The 20,948-nt window shown below is 37.6% G+C and overlaps 1 protein-coding gene across 5 annotated transcripts in view; it reads left to right on the forward strand.

The window, feature by feature from the left end:
* The first annotated feature begins 1,628 nt into the window (after positions 1–1,628).
* ARHGAP5 (Rho GTPase activating protein 5) overlaps positions 1,629–20,948 on the forward strand; it is a 73,209-nt gene continuing 53,889 nt past the window's right edge. For 3 of the 5 annotated variants that reach the window (XM_047736393.1, XM_047736392.1, XM_047736394.1), the window contains exons 1-2: positions 1,906–2,154; positions 15,202–19,089. In XM_047736393.1, the coding sequence (XP_047592349.1) occupies positions 15,370–19,089 (3,720 nt within the window). In that variant the 5' untranslated portion in view covers positions 1,906–2,154; positions 15,202–15,369. Of the gene's footprint in view, positions 1,766–1,905; positions 2,155–3,677; positions 3,714–15,201; positions 19,090–20,948 lie in introns of those variants that run through there. The other 2 variants (XM_047736390.1, XM_047736391.1) reach the window with 2 other exon arrangements.

Consider the following 20,948-nt stretch of genomic DNA (forward strand, 5'->3'; position numbering starts at 1 on the left):
TTAACCTACTTGGTGCCATTCAGATGCAAGAAAGTGGCTGGAGTAAGGAATTTCAGTGATGCCTTTTTAAAATTAGGGAGGAGTAAGAGACATAGAGAAATTAAACATGTCTCTTCTACTTTGTTAAGTTTACCTTTGAGAAATGTGGACAGTAGAGGGGGAGGAATGTGGAACAAACTTGTGCTGGAATATTGTGATAGATTTACTGACAAATATTTTCTGATTTTTACCAAAAGGCAGTTTTTGTTTTTCTAGTTTACCAACAGACCATAAAGGTACTTCTGGTTGGCAGTAGCTGTATCATTATAACACAAAGCAGCAAACTTGGCTAACTTCAGCACCTTATATAACATAAGAAATAAAGAATAACTGGAACTTAAAAGATTTTTCATATATTAACTTTACCGATGATGAACTGTTTTCAAGATAGGAAACAAATCTTTCCCCAGAGGAAAGTTCTCCCCCAAATTACTTCTTTTAGGCTTAACAAATTGGGGTAGACTTATGTTTCTGCTCATTCTTTTATCTACTGGCAACTATTTTAAGACCTCTCTATGAGACAGATTCTGATGACCTTGGGAAAGTCACAAGACTTCAGTTTCTTCAATGGTAAAAGGAAAGGCATTTTTTTCTACCGTCCGTCTTTTCTTCACCTTTCAATACCAATGCTCGGAAGAGAAATACAACGAAAACCCAGTGTACCCCCAAACTTGTAAATTTTCCATGTCTCAAAAAACACTGAATATACTTAAGGTAGGATAATAAAAGCCTGGTTCCTAAGGTTGGGCTGGTAGTGGTGTGAACCGGGGTCTTTGAGGCCACCCTAAACCCCTAAATCTTGGTATCTCGCTTAACTTCCATAAGAACAGAATAAACCATGGGCCTGAGTCCGAGCGGTGTGGGCGTATAAAGGGATTCTAGCTCGTATGGAGTTTTGCCTTCTGGGTGAGCATGGCACCAGGTCCGGGGCGGGTGATGTCTGTAGTTGGCTAGCGATCCCCAGGCGGAAAACTGGCTGCACACGTAGTAGACATGAGAGCATGTCCCCGCGAACAAGCTAGGGCGCATATTTTCCTCCCTTGAATTCTTTAATGCTCTGAGACCGTAGGGGGAATTTATCGAGAATCTTTCGGTGCCCGTACGATGTTTTGCAACGGCTAACACAATATCAGGTTCCTTTGCAGTATTGTGGTTTGCTCTCAGTTTCAGCCAGAAACCGGAACAGAAGGAAAGGGAGAAAGCAGGGAAGGTTCGGAGACGAGCGCGCTCAGGGTTGCATGGTCTGCAGCTTCTAAAGCGTGGAGGATGGGACTGAGAAGGAGAATACGGAGAAAGGGGAAAGCTGAGGAAAAATACCCACGCCAATGGGTAAAAGGGAAAAGGTGAGAAGGAATAGAGTAGGAGAGGGAACCAATGGGTGGGAGAGGCGGAGGAAGAAGGGGGAGGGGAGAAGCCAATGGGGGAGCCCCGACGCGAGCGAGGACGCGGCCCCGCGCTTGCTCCCCTCCCTCCAGCCCGAGCGCTCGCGCCTTCCCAGGCTCCCCGGAGACCAGGGCAGGGGCGGGCCCAGTCGGGCGCGCGGCGCGGGAGGCGCCGCGAGGTGAGGGCGGCGGGGGCGGGGAATTGTGGGGAGGGAGGTGCGGGTGCGCGTGCGCGCGCTGGCGCGCGCCCCGTCGAGGCTGCGCCGCCGCTCCGCCCCTGGCCGGGTGTGTGGCTGCGCGCGCGCGCGTGCGTTCCGGCGGTGCGCGCCGGGAGAGATGCTGAGGTAAAGTTCGGGAGAGAGGGAGAGAGATCCGTCAGCGCGAGGGAGCCTGAGTGGCCGCCATTACTGAGCCCGGCGCGGCGGCGGGCACAGGGGAAGGGGGGAGGGACGGGGCCGCCGCTGGTGGCGGGAGGGAGGGTGGGAGGGTGGGTTACCCGACTGCGGGAGCTGTAGGGCTTAAGGTTTCGGGGCGTGTGTGTGTGTTGGGGAGGGCGGGGGGAGGTGGCTGAAGGGACGCGGCGCTTGGTGAGCGCGCCGGGGAAGAGAGGCGAGCAGAGAGTGGAGGAGGAGGAGGCGGCGGCGGCGGGAGCGCTCCCCAGGAATGTCGCTGCCGCCGCCACCACCGGGGCCGCTGCCGTTGAGGAGGAGACGGAGGAGAACGACGGTGTTAGGTAGGACCTTGCGATCCCCGCTCTTCTGGGCCTGTCCGCTCTCCCCCTCCCCGACCGGGACCCTCCCGCCACCGGCTGCCCCGCTCGGTAGCCGCCGCCGGTTGTAACCAGTTCAAGGCGCTGGGGCCCCGCAGGCAGAAGGGAGCCAGGCGCCGAGCTCTGTCCTCGCAGGCCGAGCGGGGAGCGGCTGCCACGGGGGGCGGGGGGTACGGTCGGCGTGAAGGGCAGAGAGGCCCGGGGAGGGGGCGCTTTCTCCACAGGTGACGCGGCCGGGGTCGGTGGAGGCCTGGTGGTGGCCGAGGATTGCGCCGGCCCCGCCAGGCGTCCGCTCTCGCCCACCGCCCTCACTTGCCCTGCTCTCCGATGGTACGAGGGGAGGGAAGGTGGCGGTGTCTGGTGGCTGGGTTGCTGCTGTTAACGAGTTCCACCTGGAAGGGGAGAGGGAGTGGGCGCATATTCGCGGAAACATAATCTTGGTTGCAAACTTAAGCGCCTTTCAAGGGGATCGGCCCTTTCACTTTTTCCCGATCTCCCCCACTTCTCCTTGGGTTCTCTTCACCAATTTCCCATCTGCTGCGAAAGCTCGGGGTAGGGTGTGAGAAGTTGCACTGCGCAACGAAAACGCGGAGTCTTACCAGTTGACTGCGGCTGGGTTAAGGCTTTGATACTGAGTTTTTGCGAGAATAACCTCTAGATTCTCCCTCTGTTTCCACTAAAGAAAAGTATCGGGGTGGGGGTGGGGAATCGCGCGGGAGCGCGCGCGCACTTATCCACACATAAATACTCACTCCCTCACACCCTCCCTCTTCAGCGTTATTAGAAATGCAAGTGAGGTGGAGACTGTGGGTGTAGCTGGCGCCGAAAGGTGCTTGGAAGTAAAGGCAAACTATTAGGATGTTTGGTAAAATTCCGGGAAAGTTGCAGGGAGACGCTTATACTTATGCCATATGATAGAAATCCAGTTTTGGCTCATGCTTAATAAATGGGGGTTTTAAGTGTTTTAGACCTAGACCAAAATAGGCATACAGATTGTGTGTACACCCATTTTTAAGTTTAAGTTCCTAACGAAAATTTGCTCTTTTTCCTTTGTTATAGTTAAGAAACTACCTTTTTTTTTTTTTTTTTTAAAGAGTCAAGTGTAAAACGGTGGAGTACGTTGTTGTATTTACTGATCTTTGCCATTGCTGCCTTCTACAGGTGTTGGCGGGGCATGTGGAGGGAAGGGTTTGCGGTCTTCACTTTGAACATCCAAAACCAGTACCCAGTTTCAAAGTATATGGGAGCGGGGGAGTTATTTGCATTCACTTCAGGAAGTATTTCTCAAAATCTCCTAAAATGTTTCTTTTAGCAAAAATTTGATCCAGATACAACTATTTGGAAAAATACTAAGATATGTTAGTAAAATGTGTTTTGGAAATGTTTTGTTGTCAATTCCAGTTTATTTGACTTCAATATGATAAAACTGTTTTTTTTTAATGTTTTTTTTTGTTGTTGTTTTTTTTAAATTTATTTGACAGAGAGAGATCACAAGTAGGCAGAGAGGCTGGAAGAGACAGAGGGTAAGCAGGCTCTCTGCCGAGCAGAGACGCCGATGCGGGGCTCGATTCCAGGACCCCGGGACCATGACCTGAGCGGGAGGCAGAGGCTTAACCCACTGAGCCACCTAGGCGCCCCTTGATAAAACAGGACCCTGAGACCATGACCTGAGCTGAAGGCAGAGGCTTTAACCCACTGAGCCACCCAGGCGCCCCGACAGTTTCCATTTTAAATTCTTTCTCACTTTTGGCCTTTTCATCTATCCTTTCAGATTGACTCCCATTTCCTATATCTGTAGTAGAGCAGAGGAGATGTGTTAAGTGTTGATCACCAAAAACTTTCATAGCCCTTAGAGCACTTTATGAACAAACATACATGATTGAAAAGCTGGGTATAGCTGTGTATTTAACTCTCAAGAATGGTGCTATTGCGCTATTGATCTGATTGACTTAAAGCAGACTTTAGTCAAGAGGACACAGATGACTAGATAACAATTGATTTGGTTGTCCTATGCAGGCTACATTTTTTTTAAACCCTCCTCAGCATGTGTTGTTATTTAACCATTCTTTGTATATGTTCGTTATAAAAGCTTTGGGGAATGGGTGGGTTACACTTTGCTGTAAGAAAGATTTGTCACAGAAATCTGGTATCTCTGTCATTTTTAAACACCCACCCCATTTAAATTACTGTAGCAATTTTAAAAATGTATTGCAAAATTCATATTTTAAATACTGTCACATCTCCAAAATGCTTTGAAATCCCTCCACACACATACACTTTTTTCTGTTTGAAAAGCAGATTTAGTACACTTACTCTTTTGGAGAAAATTATTTTGACTTTGAAAGTTAAGTCTTTTTTTTAAAGAAATAAAATATCATATCTGCATTCCTTTTTTGGAATTGAAGTTGTGATACAGCTTAGAAAACAGTTTTGTAACTCAGTTTTTTAATACTGAAGGAAAAGTTTTGTCTCAGAATTCTACTAAAGTATTTTCAACATTAGCAGGCCCTAAGGTAAATTTTGCCTTTTAGTATGAAATGGCATAATAAAACTTTCTGGTGGCTACAGAGTAAGTTTCAAACTACAGTTTCTATACAAATTATTTTACAAACTCATTCTAGACCTGTAAGACCCATGATTTTTTTCTTTGCACATCAAGAAGTGTTGTATGGTGTTCTGTTTTAGTAATATCTGTGTTCCTAAAAAATGTTTATAAAATACATTTAAAGTACACCAGGGGAGCTTGGTTTTCTATAACGAATGGTGAAGAAACCTTGATAAAGTAATCCATCATTTGGTGACTTGAGTAATCAAGCTCCTTATTTGTTTAAATGAAGGCTTTAGTTAATCATTTTCTCAAACCAGGAAAAACTGTATTAGAAATTTAAAAAAATAGTTCAGTGTTAGGGATTTTAAGTATGAACTTTAACTTAATTGGTTTTAAAACTCTGTTACTTGAACCCGTTATGGATTTTTCCTAGATGGCTTGAGATTTCCTCTGACAACCCAGCAGCTACTATTTTTGTTTGTTAAATGTATTGTACTTAAATCTAAGAATTTCTTTGTAGAAAGAAATCTGCATGTAAAGGAAACTTAAAGCCTGTGGTTTTTAATTCATTAATTCATATTACCTTTGTTTAGCATTTACTGTGTGCCTGGCCTTGGGGATACCAAGATAAATTAGAGATTGTGTAGCTTGAGCTTTAGTTGAAGAGGTAACTATAAAGGAGTAAATATGGGGGCGCCTGGGTGGCTCAGTGGGTTAAGCCTCTGCTTTCGGCTGGAGTCATGATCTCAGGGTCCTGGGATCGCCCCCGCATTGGGCTCTCTGTTCCACAGGGAGCCTGCTTCTACCCCCGCGCCCCCCCCCCCCCTTGCTTCTCTGCCTACTTGTGATCTCTGTCTGTTGGGTAAATAAATAAAATCTTTAAAAAAAATATTTTTTTTTAAAGATTTTATTTATTTATTTGACAGAGAGAGATCACAAGTAGAGAGGCAGGCAGAGAGAGAGAGAGAGAGAGAGAGAGGGAAGCAGGCTCCCCGCCGAGCAGAGAGCCCGATGCGGGGCTCGATCCCAGGACCCTGAGATCATGACCTGAGCCGAAGGCAGCGGCTTAACCCACTGAGCCACCCAGGCGCCCCTAAAAAATTTTTTTTAAAAGAGTAAATATGTACGTACAAGTACTAAGAAATGCAGAAAAGAGAACTATTTAAGATGCTCTTAGGGAATTATTTACAGAATAATCATTTGAATTTGGATGTATTAACTGCAAATAGGAGTTTGAATATAAGAGGGATGGTAAACAAGGTTGGTCTTTTTTCTCTCCACAATACCTTAGATTTGCAGTAAAAATAGATTGTTAATGTTTGGTCATGTCTTTTCTATTTGACTCCTTAGAACTATTACTTGGGAATAAGAGTTATATAACTTCATAATTTTAGGTTTAAAATATGACCTGTGTGTATCATTTGGTTAGATTCTCAAGCTTTTTTCATCATGAAGAGTTAATGGTAAAAGTGAATTTTCATTTTTCTACCTTCATACCAGGTTTAGCCTGTTTTGTTCCTGCACATTATTTTATTGAGCAGCTAGGGCGTTGTGAATAATACAAAGAAGTATAAGATACTACTCTCTTAGAAGAGCTTAGAGCTTTGGTGGGGAGAGAGCTTGACAGTTTAGGAATGGTTAGATGCCAGTTCAAGATAGAGTACAAGAGCCATATAGAAGGCAGGGCATAATGATTTTTAAAATCGTTGTAAAGGAATTTAGATAAAGGAAATAAGATTTAGAATTTGGGGAAGATGGGGATGAGTAAGAAAAAAGACAAGTAAGTTAAGGACACTGGACCAAAAGCACAGGGAAGTGAAGGTAGATTGGCTGATGAGGGGAAAATACAAAGTAAAAATTTAAAAGCATCTGTTTGTACCTTTTGAGTGAAATATTTAGGGAAAAGTATTTAACACAAGGTTAATAGGAGTGTTGGGGAAATAAACAGTTTTTGTGTTACTCTTTATCTTTGCGGTGTTTGGCATTACTTGGAACCTTGCAAAAACATGTACGTTGGTTCTTTTATAGTTCATTTTCTTCCTGTTGATGATGTATTCTTCCTGGTCCAAAAATTTGTTTCTTTCTATACTTATCTTTTCAGAACCAAATATTAACTCTTTTTATTTACTTATATTTTTATTTTGGTTGACTGTTTAGAGAACTAGTGGAAAACTAACATTTCTATGATCTGGAGGATTGAAAGATCCAGATTTCTTTATTAACTAAGTAACTAGGTGTTTCTTATAAGAGTATTGAATTAAATGCTCTCTTAAATTATTTTTCTTACGTTTATGATCTTGAGATTTATGTTACTAATTCTAATGTTGCCTTATTTCATTTCTGTATTTTCATTTTTCTTTAAAAACACTGTCACCTGAAACTCAAGTGACACCACCATCTGTTGCTGAAACTGATCAGTTTTTTGTTAAGAAACACTGACTCATTTGTCTTTATTTCTTATAATTAGCAGCCAGTCATCCAATTCTTTTTCTTGGATTGTTCTTTCGAATTTTTTGGTAGTTGAGGTACTTTCAAGCCTCCAGGATTTGTCCATCTTTTGGGCTTTGTGCCTCAGCAAATTAATTTTGTATTCCATTTCTAGCTTATAATGATTTCTTATTGCTTATTATAAGGTCTAACTCCTGCTTGTCCTTGAAGACCTTCTATAGTCATACTTTATATCTTCAGAAACAAAATAAGAAATAAGTTTGCTTTTCAGCATGGCAGCTGTGCTCAGCCACTCCACCCTAGTCACACACCGGGAATGACTTCTTTCTAAAATTCAAATCCAGTTTATTTATCCTTCTTTCTTTCTTTTTAAGATTTATTTATTTATTTGACAGAGAGTGAGTAATCACAAGAAGGCAGAGCAGCAAGCAGAGAGAGGGGGAAGCAGGCTATCCCAGGACCCTGAGATCATGACCTGAGCTGAAGGCAGATGTTTAACCCACTGAGCCACCCAGGCGCCCCACATCCAGTTTATTTTTCAAAGTTGGTTCAAATCCTTTCTCCTCACTGTAACTTAATCTATTCCAGGGGTCTGCAGTTATGGCCCTTGGATCAGATTGGCCTTCTGTCCTGTTTCTGTATAATGGCTTTTTACGTTTTGAAATGGTTGAGGATACAATTGAAAGAATAATGTTTTGTGGTTCATTAAAATGATATGAAAATTCAAATTTGTGTTCATAGACACAACCATGGTCATTCATTTAAGTATTGTTTATGGCTGTTTTTGTGCTGTGACAGCAGAGTTGAATTGTTACTGACAGACACTGTGTGGTATATAAAGCCTAAAATATATACTGTCTGGCCAGTTTTCCAAACTTCATCTGTCCCAGCTTACACTGATCTTTCATGTTTTGTAATTCCTGTTGCATTTATCAGTTCCATGGTATAGCACATCACCTTTGTCTTCTCAGCTATGGTACCACAAAGTTTCTTTTAAAATTGTGGGGAAAGTGGTTTTGAGCCTTTTTCCCCCTGCATATCTATACCTTCTTTTTAGTCTATATGTCTTCCTGAGATTCTTATTTAACTTTAGTGTTCCCATCAGTAAGAAAATTGTTAAGACTTAACCTAACGTATTTTGTATAATGAAAATAATAATTTTCCTTTGTTATAGCATTATAATCTTGTATGTCAAAATCATGACCTTCCCTCACTTCTCTGTTCTCCATTGAGAATACCTCAGAATCTGGAAGGTAGGTGAATATTCATAGCACTAGCTCAGTGGACTTCCCTATACTATACCTTTGTACCCTCGAAACCTCTGACATAAAGCTGAGATAGGCACAGTAAATACTTACTGGATTGTTCACATAGGTTGCTATAAATGAAATGACCTTTGTTTCTTCTGTTTTCACCACAGAGTGAGGATATGGTCTAAAAACAGTTTAGAATAACTTCATACCAAGGCGTTGGACATAACATCTTGTTAGAGGAAACTGTTGATAAAATAATAGGGTAGTTAATCTGTTTGGAAATAGTTTAGGTCATTGGTTTTCAAATATTTAATGAAGTGAAACTTTTTTTTCAAACAAGAAGTACTTGAAATATCAAAAGATAAAAATGAATAAAAGCAGAATTGTCTTTATTGAGTAAGTGCTCCCAAAGTACTGCCTACTTGGACCTTCCTGGAAGTATTTCCAATGAGCCCTCAGGGTTACCTAATCAGTCTTAACAAGTGGACTGTTGGTCTTGAAAAAAACTGGAGACTTTTTATTTTAGAATATATTGCTATACTAATAGTGTGTGGGCCCATAACATGCTTGTAATTTTTGTTAATTTTGACCATAAATACGACTTCAGGATTGCTTAGTGGTTTAGGATCTGAGTCTGCAGATTGACCCATGTAGTCATCAAATATATGAGTACCTACTGTGTGTCAGGTGCTGTTTAGGGTGTTGGGAATATGGTTAAAAATAAAAAAATAACAACTACAACAACAAAAAAAAACAGAATAAAATTTCCATCCTAATATAGTTTAATTCTGAATCCTACCAAGATATGCTTCCAGGTTATTTAGTTGCTATGTAAGTTGTTGAAATTTTTAATAGATTTTCTTTTCATTAACTTGGTTATAGTTTTGTGTAAAGAGCAGTTCATATGAATGATGTCTTTAGCATTCCATTCAGCCTTAAGATTATGTGCTTATGTGGTAGAAAACTTGGTCAAACACATTATTATGGAATATAACTGACTTTTCTATAGGTATTACATTGTTTTTAGTTATCATGTATGTTAAAATGGCTTTCCCCTTGTGATTTTTCATGGCATTGATAAATTTGTTACTGAGAATGAGCAGTGTTAAGAAAAGTAGTACTATATCAGTATTGTGTCATATTCATCTTTAGTAATTCAGTTGCTACTTTTATTAAGCTAGTCTAGATTGCCTGACATTGTAAGATACATGATAGTCTTAGGGCTTGGAACTGTCTTTTCTCAAATATTTGTTTATATAAGGGATATTTTATTTGACCTAAAGAAGATGGAACGTGTAATTTCTTATAATTGTGATTCTAAAAAATATTTTTAAAAAACTAGATGGTTATTCTGACTGAAGATACTATAGATCATAGTCTTCATTTTGGTGGCTTAATTTTTGATTTTTAATGACCTTGAAATCCATGTACACTTCCTCCATTAAAGCTATCTATCTATTTATCTATTGATTTATTTTAGCGACAATGGCGTGGTGGGGGGAAGGAAGAGGGACAGAGGCAGAAGAAGAGGGAGCGAGAGAATCTTAAGCATACTCCGTGCTGAGCACAGAGCCTGACTCGGGGCTAGATCTCACTAAACTGAAATCACTACCTGAGCTGCAACCTGTACGATCTGCTGACTAAGTCACCCGTGCTCCCTTCCATTAATAGCTTTAGAAAACTTTTAGATTAATATGTTACAGAGCTTATTTAGTAAACATCATGTGATTTCCTCTTTTTTTTTTTTTTTTTGGCCAAAGAATTAACAACATTGTGATTTGAACATTTATTAAGATTCATGAATTTATTGAGTAGCTAATACATAGGAAGCACTGTTGGAGGCTTTTGGAATACATTGATGAAATAAAGATTTGAAGCCTTTGTGGATCTTTATTAAGTATGGTCTGGGGTGGGGAGAGGGATAGAGTTAATGACAAGTAATAAGTTGTATAGTAACTTAGGAGTTAAGAGGCAAGGAGGATTTGGGGGGTTATCAGGAAAAGCAAGTGTAAAAGCAGACGTGCTGAGGAACAGTGTTCCTCCATGTGACTGGAGCAGAATGAGAATGGGAGAATATGTGAGAGTAGGTCAGAGAGCAAGCCAGGGTTGGAGAAGGTAGATATTATAGTATCCCACAGAAAGGATTTGAGTTTGACTTTTAGGAGCCCCTGGAGGGTTTTGGGCCTAAGAATGGGAAACTCTGACTTAATGTTTTAAAAGAAACTCTGGCTGCTCTGGTAGTAATAGATGGGAAGAGGAGCAGGAATGGAAGCAGGGAAACTAGTCTTTGGACTAATCTGGGGCCAGATAGGTTGGTGGATGGGGTCAAAAATAGAGCAATAAATGTAATGAGAAGTAATAAATTCTCAATATATTTTGAAGATAGGACCAAAGGGAATTTCCTGACAAAGTATAATAATTTAAAAGTATAAAATAATTTTAGAATTCCACCTTATATTTATGAACGTAAACTTTGTGAGAAGGTACAAAACAAATTTTGGTTTAAGTCCAGAATCACTAAGAATTGATTTTTCCTAGGTTCCCTGTAGGACTTAAAAATTTTTCTTGCAGAAAGCACTTCATGTTATTAAAACTCCACTAGAAGTAGTATGTTGTGTTTGAATGGCTGTCACGTATCATAGAAAATTCCATCGTATAGATGGCTTCATTTTTAAGACAGTTTTAGGGACCACTCAACAATATCAGGCATATAGTTGGTGTACCCCTCCATCTCTCTCATCAGCTGTAGTTCTACTCAAATTATACATTGTTGTTAATTTCTGGGAGGTACTTAATCTAAACATTTCCTTGAAACAGTTGTAAAATGAACTTAAAGGTAGAATGAGAAAGAAACTGCATTGCTGGGGCACCTGGGTGGCTCAGCTGGTTGAGAGCCAGCCTTTGGCTAAGGTCATGGGATCGAGCCCCACATCAGGCTCTCTGCTTAGTGGGAGTTGACACCCCTCCCTTCTCTCTTACTCTCAAATAAATAAATCTTAAAAAAAAAAAAAATGCATTGCAAACTGCTGAAAAGCAGTACTTTGCCTAAGAGAATAAAGATTGGTCATCCAGAGACTCTTTTTAACTGGATAGCTTTGAGTCGATGATAGCTACTTTTGTCATGGTTTCTTCAAGGGTAAAGATACGAGAAAATGAGAACAAGTTACATGAAAGTAAAGTCACATAAAAAAACGGGAAGTTGTATGGATCAACATAATCAAATATTATCATTAAACATTTGAAAGGAATTTTCAGATTAAATTGAATAGCCTGCATATAGATATGAGCCATTAGTTTAGTTTACTAGGAGCACACACAAAAAACAGGGGATTCTTTTTTTTAATCAGTGCAGAAGAAAAATTAACTTTGTTACTTAATGGATAGTAATTTTGACCTGGATGTTGAGGGCCAGTAGAAAATTCATGTATGTGTAAACTATCCAGGTGGCTGAAATTAAATGCCCTTATAACCTGTTACAGCCAAATTCATGAATGCTATCTTTCTCTCATGAGGTGGTAACACCATACTCTTCCAAACAAATAGCAAAATGTTTTTGAGGGCGGGTTATAACAGTTTTTTCCTAGTCTTCTGGTTTCTCAAACTTTTCTAAACTCTGAAAACATTTTTTAAATATTAAAGCTTTTGGAAAAACATTTAAAAGATCTTCTGAGTTAAGTAAACCTGTAAATCAGATAAAGCATGTACTGCTTTTGATGATTGAGTTGGAGGGAGAGAGCACCTATTTGTCCAATATTTTTTACCACCTGTAAGTGAAAGAATTTTCCACCACCGTTTGAAAATCACTTTGTAGTGACTCATGACATAAGCTCTGGAGCTGATTTCAAAATAACCAGCAGGTAGCCTTCCTGGAAGAACATGGATGTTCCTCAGTGTCTAATTGGTAGTTTACTGTGAATTTGTTGTGAAAACCATAAATGTCACACAAAGCTACCTCATTTTTAATTTAAACTTTAATATTCATGATTCAGAGCCTGCCACTATCAAATTTATTAGGATGTGTGTTGAAACCCCAATATTAAAATTTATCCTCTGTATAATAATTTTATTCTCATTAGATAAAAAGCCTCCCAAAAGGGGTGGTAACTTCATGCTCCACTCATCTCCATTTAATTTTAAGGCCCTTTTCTTCCTGTAGCTTTTAAAATACATTTTATGATGAGAGTGTTTTTATTTCTGCTTACACTCTGTAGCTTAAAGTACAAAGTATTCTGTATTCTTAGTATTCTGAGGTATATGCTGTAGGAGAGCAGGAATGTTTCTTTTAATGTGTTTGGAATAAGCATATATGAGAAATGAATAAAGTGACTGTTAAGGCAAGGGATTAGGTTTGTAGTTGAGAATTTTCTATAATACTTAGGTTCATGTGACTTTTTACTATTAACCTTTCTATTTGTGTCTCTTAAACTAGAAGGCAGGGAATAGTCTTTTCTTTGAATTGCTCTTAGTTTTAGAACAGATTTTTGTTTAATAAAGAGCTGCATGTAGTACTAGTGTATATACTGTTTAACATGAAAATTCCCCAGAGTAACCACTAGATATGTTTTCTTTCGATGTACATCTTAAAGTGTACTGTCTGCAGTTTTCTGCTTTTCTAGTAAGAAGGAAGGGTAGGCCTTGTATTTTCCTTTGTGTGTTTTCCATTTTTTTCCTCAATTGTTACAGAATCATGCTGTTTTTGTGAATTTTGTTTTACCTTTTTATCACTGTGTATAACTTTGTTATCCAGTTCATTCCCTTTTGTTTTCTTATCAGTAGATACAAATTTTTTTTATGCAGTTTAGATAAAGAAACTGGTGCTAGGTGCAAGTACCCAATTTAACCAGATTAATGTTTTTTAGAAGTTCCACTAATGAAAAAGAGTTAATAGGATTGGATGGGACTCCCCTAATTTCTTTTACTTTTAATTATTGTATATACTGCTGCCAGGTAAATATTTTAAAGTTGGATTCCGATCATGTAATTTTTTACAAAAAATATTTTGACAGCTTCACTGATTCCAAGAATCAAACTGATACATTACTTACTAAACTTTCTTTGTTTGCTAGGCACTTATTTTAAAAAATGATTTCATTCTTAAATTTGTATAGGTACACAGCCCCTTTTTATAGATGGGGAAGCTATGACACAAAGCGGTTTCAGTTTTGCTGTTGTCATAAACTCATAAATAATAGATTTAAATCAGTTGTATTTATTTGTGGTTTTCTACTTTTTGTGTTGCTCCTTCAACACAGGATTATTTTATTATGAAAGTGAATCTAATAAATGCTTTTTTTGTATATCATATGGCAGATACTATTAATATTTATAGTTGAAGCTATTAGAATACACTTCAGAAATACAAAAGTAAATCTGAAATTTTAACTTTTAATATTATTTTACCAAAACTATTAGTCATAATTTTAAATTATAATAGTTTCTTTAATCATTAATTGTAGTATAGTAAATGTATAGTGTAATTTGAATAGGTGTTTACTTAACACCAATAGGTGTTTACTTGTTTACTTGCAGTTGAGGTCAGTGTAGAAGCCAGGTATTTGGGACAAGTGATGGTTCCTTTCTTCTTTTTTTTCCTATGTTCTTTATTTTGTCTGGATTGAAGATAATTTTCATGTATGTTGATGTATACGACTGGATATTTTCCCTGTCTTGTGAAACTTTGGCATGGTAGAAATGATATATTACTTTTAATTCCACCTCAAAAGTGTGAAGAATCTACAAATAAAACTAATATAAAAGACTGATTGACTGCTTTCACGTAAATAACGTAAATTAAATTACATTCAATTCTTAGGGTTATTTCATGTTGCTGGTATGTCAAATAATTCTAAACGATTGTCTCAAGTAGACAATCTCAAAATTCTTCAGCTTGGTTCTACTCAAAATGTTATCTATGAGTTTTTTGTGACTATTCTGACAGGAAATGAATATAGAAATCAAGAACATTTAGAAGTAATGTTGGACAGTAATTTTATGTCTCTTGAATCTTATTAGGGTTTGGATTTTTGAAAAAAGTTCACTTTTTGGGTTTTACAAAATTGGACTCACAGATATGAAATAAAAATTGATCCTTCACCTTGATAGTTTGAGAAACATTGGTTTAGTTAAATACTTTCAGTATTTGTATTAACTGTCCATTTCAGTTTTCCTATTGAAGTATTTGAATGTTTTGAATTTGTATTGGGGCATAAAATTTGATAGATTTCACAGGAGCATGTTAAACTTTATGAAAAATTTTACATAATTGTAAAATCTTCCTAAATTTATATGAGATTCCATTTTAGGGAACAAGTTTTGAAGAACGGTGTAATAGCAGGTTGTTTTTGAAAGTTGTAAGGGAGTTGTTAATGGCAACTGGTACATTTAATTATCAGCAAGCATAGTGTAGTCACAGAAGGCAAGAAAATTGAGGAAGGGGAAAAGACTAGTTATTTCTTCAAACTTAAAGGAAGGAACAGAGGTAAAATAAAATGCACATTTGGTTATTAGGGGCTTATTTTAAATTTCTTGAGACATTACCTTAAATTATGTGTGTAGTTATTTTAATTGTTAGATTTTTCTTAAATTTTAAAGTCCTCTTGCATTTAAAGCAATAAATCATAAACAACTTTATGGTGGCTTCCTAAAATACATGTAATATTTATTGTTAATATCCATAGTTATTTGTTATAAATATCTTTAGTGTGTATATGATGTAATATGTAATTTCATGATTAAATTTTTTCCTTTTTCTCCTCTTTCTAGGAAGATGATCCATATGATTTTGAAGACTTTTCTGCACAGAAATGAGGGAAATACAAAGAACCAAATATAGTTCTGAACTTTGGGATCTGTATTTTGAGATGATTTTATTTTCAGAATGAGAAGTATATCTGGTTATCTTTATGAATGTAGAGACATGAGAAGAGAGTTATGATGGCAAAAAACAAAGAGCCTCGCCCCCCATCCTATACTATCAGTGTAGTTGGACTCTCTGGGACTGAAAAAGATAAAGGTAACTGTGGAGTTGGAAAGTCTTGTTTGTGCAATAGATTTGTACGCTCAAAAGCAGATGAATATTACCCAGAACATACTTCTGTGCTTAGCACCATTGACTTTGGAGGACGAGTGGTAAACAATGATCACTTTTTATACTGGGGTGACATAACACAAAATGGTGAAGATGGAATAGAATGCAAAATTCATGTCATTGAACAAACAGAGTTCATTGATGACCAGACTTTCTTGCCTCATCGGAGTACGAATTTGCAACCATATATAAAACGTGCAGCTGCCTCTAAATTGCAGTCAGCAGAGAAACTAATGTACATTTGCACTGATCAGCTGGGCTTGGAGCAAGACTTTGAACAGAAGCAAATGCCTGAAGGGAAGCTCAATGTAGACGGATTTTTACTGTGCATTGATGTGAGCCAGGGATGCAATAGGAAGTTTGATGATCAACTTAAATTTGTGAATAATCTTTTTGTCCAACTATCAAAATCAAAAAAGCCTGTAATAATAGCAGCAACTAAATGTGATGAATGTGTGGATCATTATCTTAGAGAAGTTCAGGCTTTTGCTTCAAACAAAAAGAACCTTCTTGTAGTGGAAACATCAGCACGATTTAATGTCAACATTGAGACATGTTTTACTGCACTGGTACAAATGTTGGATAAAACTCGTGGCAAGCCTAAAATTATTCCCTATCTGGATGCTTATAAAACACAGCGACAACTTGTTGTCACAGCAACAGATAAGTTTGAAAAACTTGTGCAGACTGTGAGAGATTATCATGCAACTTGGAAAACTGTTAGTAATAAATTAAAAAATCATCCTGATTATGAAGAATACATCAACTTAGAGGGAACAAGAAAGGCCAGAAATACATTTTCAAAACATATAGAACAACTTAAACAGGAACATATAAGAAAAAGGAGAGAAGAATATATAAATACTTTACCAAGAGCTTTTAACACTCTTTTGCCAAACCTAGAAGAGATTGAACATTTGAATTGGTCAGAAGCTTTGAAGTTAATGGAAAAGAGAGCAGATTTTCAGTTATGTTTTGTGGTGCTAGAAAAAACACCTTGGGATGAAACTGACCACATAGATAAAATTAATGATAGACGAATTCCATTTGACCTCCTGAGCACTTTAGAAGCTGAAAAAGTTTATCAGAACCATGTACAGCATCTGATATCAGAGAAAAGAAGGGTAGAAATGAAGGAAAAATTCAAAAAGACTCTGGAAAAAATTCAGTTCATTTCACCTGGGCAACCGTGGGAAGAAGTTATGTGCTTTGTTATGGAGGATGAAGCCTTCAAATATATCACTGAGGCTGATAGCAAAGAGGTGTATGGTAGGCATCAGCGAGAAATAGTTGAAAAAGCCAAAGAAGAGTTTCAGGAAATGCTTTTTGAGCACTCTGAACTTTTTTATGATTTAGATCTTAATGCAACACCTAGTTCAGATAAAATGAGTGAAATTCATACAGTTTTGAGTGAAGAACCTAGATATAAAGCTTTACAGAAACTTGCACCCGATAGGGAATCTCTTCTACTTAAGCACATAGGGTTTGTTTATCATCCCACTAAAGAAACCTGTCTTAGTGGCCAAAATTGTACAGACATTAAAGTGGAGCAGTTACTTGCTAGTAGTCTTTCACAGTTGGATCATGGCCGCTTACGGTTATATCATGATAGTACCAGTATAGATAAAGTTAACCTTTTCATTTTAGGGAAGGATGGCCTTGCTCAAGAACTAGCAAATGAGATAAGAACACAATCTACTGATGATGAGTATGCCTTAGATGGAAAAATTTATGAACTTGATCTTCGGCCAGTTGATGCCAAGTCGCCTTACTTCTTAAGTCAGTTGTGGACTGCCGCCTTTAAACCACATGGGTGCTTCTGTGTATTTAATTCCATCGAGTCACTGAATTTTATTGGGGAATTTATTGGAAAAATAAGAACTGAAGCTTCTCAAATCAGAAAAGATAAGTATATGGCTAATCTTCCATTTACCTTAATTCTGGCTAATCAGAGAGATTCTATGAGTAAGAATCTACCAATTCTCAGGCACCAAGGGCAGCAGTTGGCAAACAAGTTACAGTGCCCTTTTGTCGATGTACCTCCTGGTACATATCCTCGTAAATTTAATGAAACCCAAATAAAGCAAGCTCTCAGAGGAGTATTAGAATCAGTTAAGCATAATTTAGATGTCGTGAGCCCAGTTCCAGCCAGTAAGGATGTATCAGAAGCTGACCTGAGAATTGTCATGTGTGCCATGTGTGGTGATCCCTTTAGTGTGGATCTTATTCTTTCACCCTTCCTTGATTCTCATTCTTGTAGTGCTGCTCAAGCTGGACAAAATAATTCCCTAATGCTTGATAAAATCATTGGTGAAAAAAGGAGGCGAATACAGATCACAATATTATCATACCATTCTTCAATTGGAGTAAGGAAAGATGAATTGGTTCATGGGTATATATTAGTTTATTCTGCCAAACGGAAAGCGTCAATGGGAATGCTTCGAGCATTTCTGTCAGAAGTTCAGGACACCATTCCTGTACAGCTGGTGGCAGTTACTGATAGCCAAGCAGACTTTTTTGAAAATGAGGCGATCAAGGAACTAATGACTGAAGGAGAACACATTGCAACTGAGATCTCCGCTAAATTTACAGCACTGTATTCTTTATCTCAGTATCATCGACAAACTGAGGTCTTTACACTGTTTTTCAGTGATGTTCTGGAGAAAAAAAATATGATAGAAAATTCCTATTTATCTGATAATACAAGGGAATCAACCCATCAAAGTGAGGATGTTTTTCTACCATCTCCCAGAGACTGCTTTCCATATAACAACTATCCTGATTCAGATGATGATACAGAAGCACCGCCTCCTTATAGCCCAATTGGAGATGATGTACAGTTGCTTCCAACACCTAGTGACCGTTCTAGATACAGATTAGATTTAGAAGGAAATGAATATCCTATTCATAGCACCCCAAATTGTCATGACCATGAACGCAACCATAAAGTGCCTCCACCTATTAAACCTAAACCAGTTGTACCTAAGACAAATGTGAAAAAACTGGATCCAAACCTTGTAAAAACAATTGAAGCTGGAATCGGTAAAAATCCAAGAAAACAGACTTCCCGGGTGCCTTTGGCACATCCTGAAGATATGGATCCTTCAGATAACTATGCGGAACCCATTGACACAATTTTCAAACAGAAGGGCTATTCTGAAGAGATATATGTTGTCCCAGATGATAGTCAGACTCGCATTATTAAAATTCGAAACTCCTTTGTAAATAACACCCAAGGAGATGAAGAAAATGGATTTTCTGATAGAACGTCAAAAAGTCATGGAGAAAGGAGGCCTTCAAAATACAAATACAAATCTAAAACCCTGTTTAGTAAAGCCAAGTCATACTATAGAAGAACACATTCAGATGCGAGTGATGATGAGGCTTTTACCACTTCTAAAACAAAAAGAAAAGGAAGACATCGTGGAAGTGAAGAAGATCCGCTTCTTTCTCCTGTTGAAACTTGGAAAGGTGGTATTGATAATCCTGCAATCACCTCAGACCAGGAGTTAGATGATAAGAAAATGAAGAAGAAAACCCACAAAGTAAAAGAAGATAAAAAGGTAAGTTTAACTCATAGTAAGTGATGTTTATAAAGATGTTTGTTTTTGCTTTTTAAAATATGTATTTTTTTAAGATAATGAATTTGACATCATTGAGAACTTAGGATGCCTATGTCATTCAGTAATTTTCTTTCTTTTTTTTTTTTTTTAGTAATTTTCTGAATATTTTGTGAGGATGAATATTTTCATTACTTTTTAAATTGCCTTTTTATTTGTGCCTTATTTAATGTAGAAGTTTGAATTCATATTCTTCAGTATAATCATTCTAGGTAAATACGTTTATTTTCCTAATAGAAGCCCAGATATAGCGTGATTTTGCTCTATTTTGTTTGTAAGCATCCCATTTATCTCTTTTTTTGCCTTCTTTACCTATCAGTTTTGGAAAATTATTTTGAAATATTGGTATCAATCAAGGATCATGACAATATAGTCAAACTGATAATTTGTAATATTGGAAATTTAACAGTTCTAGGATTCTTTTTTATGGGTGGTGGTGTTTTGTCTAAAGACGTGTAGAAAAGTTTCTTAAGTTTGAGTTGTAGCATTTTGACTAAATAGCAATATCTGTTTTCAGTAGATAGTAATTGACCTGATTGTATTAAGCACTGAAAACTTAGATATATGTGCTAAGTTGTATTTTGTAATTTCCATTTGCTCTTTATTACAGTGGTACTTTAGCACCTTCACTTCTAGTACTCTTTGACTCTTGAGTGTGCACAAGCTTTGCTGAAGATTTTTATGGTTTTGAGATAGCTTTCAGCAGGCTTTTATTTTGCACATTGATAGTTTCTTCATCAGTTATGTCCATAGTCTTAATACATGTTTGTTTACTACAGGTACTCTCAACACATGCTACTGGCTAAATATCTTTGGCATCTTTCGTACTCAACCTATTATCACTAGTTCTCCCTACACGTTTAATCACTGTCAAAAAATTTCAGCATTTTTTCTCAATTTGTTTGTTATTAATACTACTTAATGCTTATTAATGATAAAGCATTTACAGTCATTCCATTTTATTTTATTTTTTGAAAAGATTTTATTTATTATTTATCTGAGAGAGAGAAAGAGCATGAGAGAGAGCAGGATCAGGGAGGAGAGAGAGAAGCAGGCTCCCTGATGAGCAGGGAGCCAAGACAGAATTCTGTCCCAGGACCCTGGGATCATGACCCGAGCTGAAGGCAGACGCCTAACCAACTGAGCCACCCAGGTGCCCCATTTTAAATTGCTTTTGTGTGTGTGTTATTTTTCCATTTTTGATCATAAGTCTGCTTAATTGTTTTGGTAACTTTCTGTTAAAATTTCAACTTCAAGAATAGCTGCAGGAAGAGTAAAAGCTTTTATTTACCCTTTACTGAGATTTACCAGCTATTTACATTTTGTCCCTCTTCCTTGATTTATTTCGTGTGGGTGTTTATTGGGGTTTATTCATTTTGAACCCTATGAGATGAAGTTGCGGATGTTGGGACTCTTTTTACTGTTAAATACTTTATTTCCTAATAAGAACATTCTCTTAAATAACAACTGTATAGGTATCAAAATCAGGAAATTTAATTAGGTTAAAGTATTAATTATTTAATATGCAATCTGTGATCAAAAACAGATTTTGAACATGTTGAAACCTTTCTCATTAGTTTTCTTTATATCTTCTCCCAATTTTCCCTAATTTCTATTTAGTTCCAACAATAGTATATATGTAGTTTTTATTTTTTCACTTAGTTGTATTTTTCCCTAGTGCTCTATAGTATTTCGATTATACTTCTTATTTTTATTTTTTTATTTTTAAAAATGTTTTTTCGACAATACATTTTAGTCATTATATTTTTCATTTAGCAAGTTATATTAAAAATGGGTGGTTA

This window comes from Lutra lutra, chromosome 7 (genome assembly GCF_902655055.1).
Source record: "Lutra lutra chromosome 7, mLutLut1.2, whole genome shotgun sequence".
Classification (NCBI taxonomy): Eukaryota; Metazoa; Chordata; class Mammalia; order Carnivora; family Mustelidae; genus Lutra; species Lutra lutra.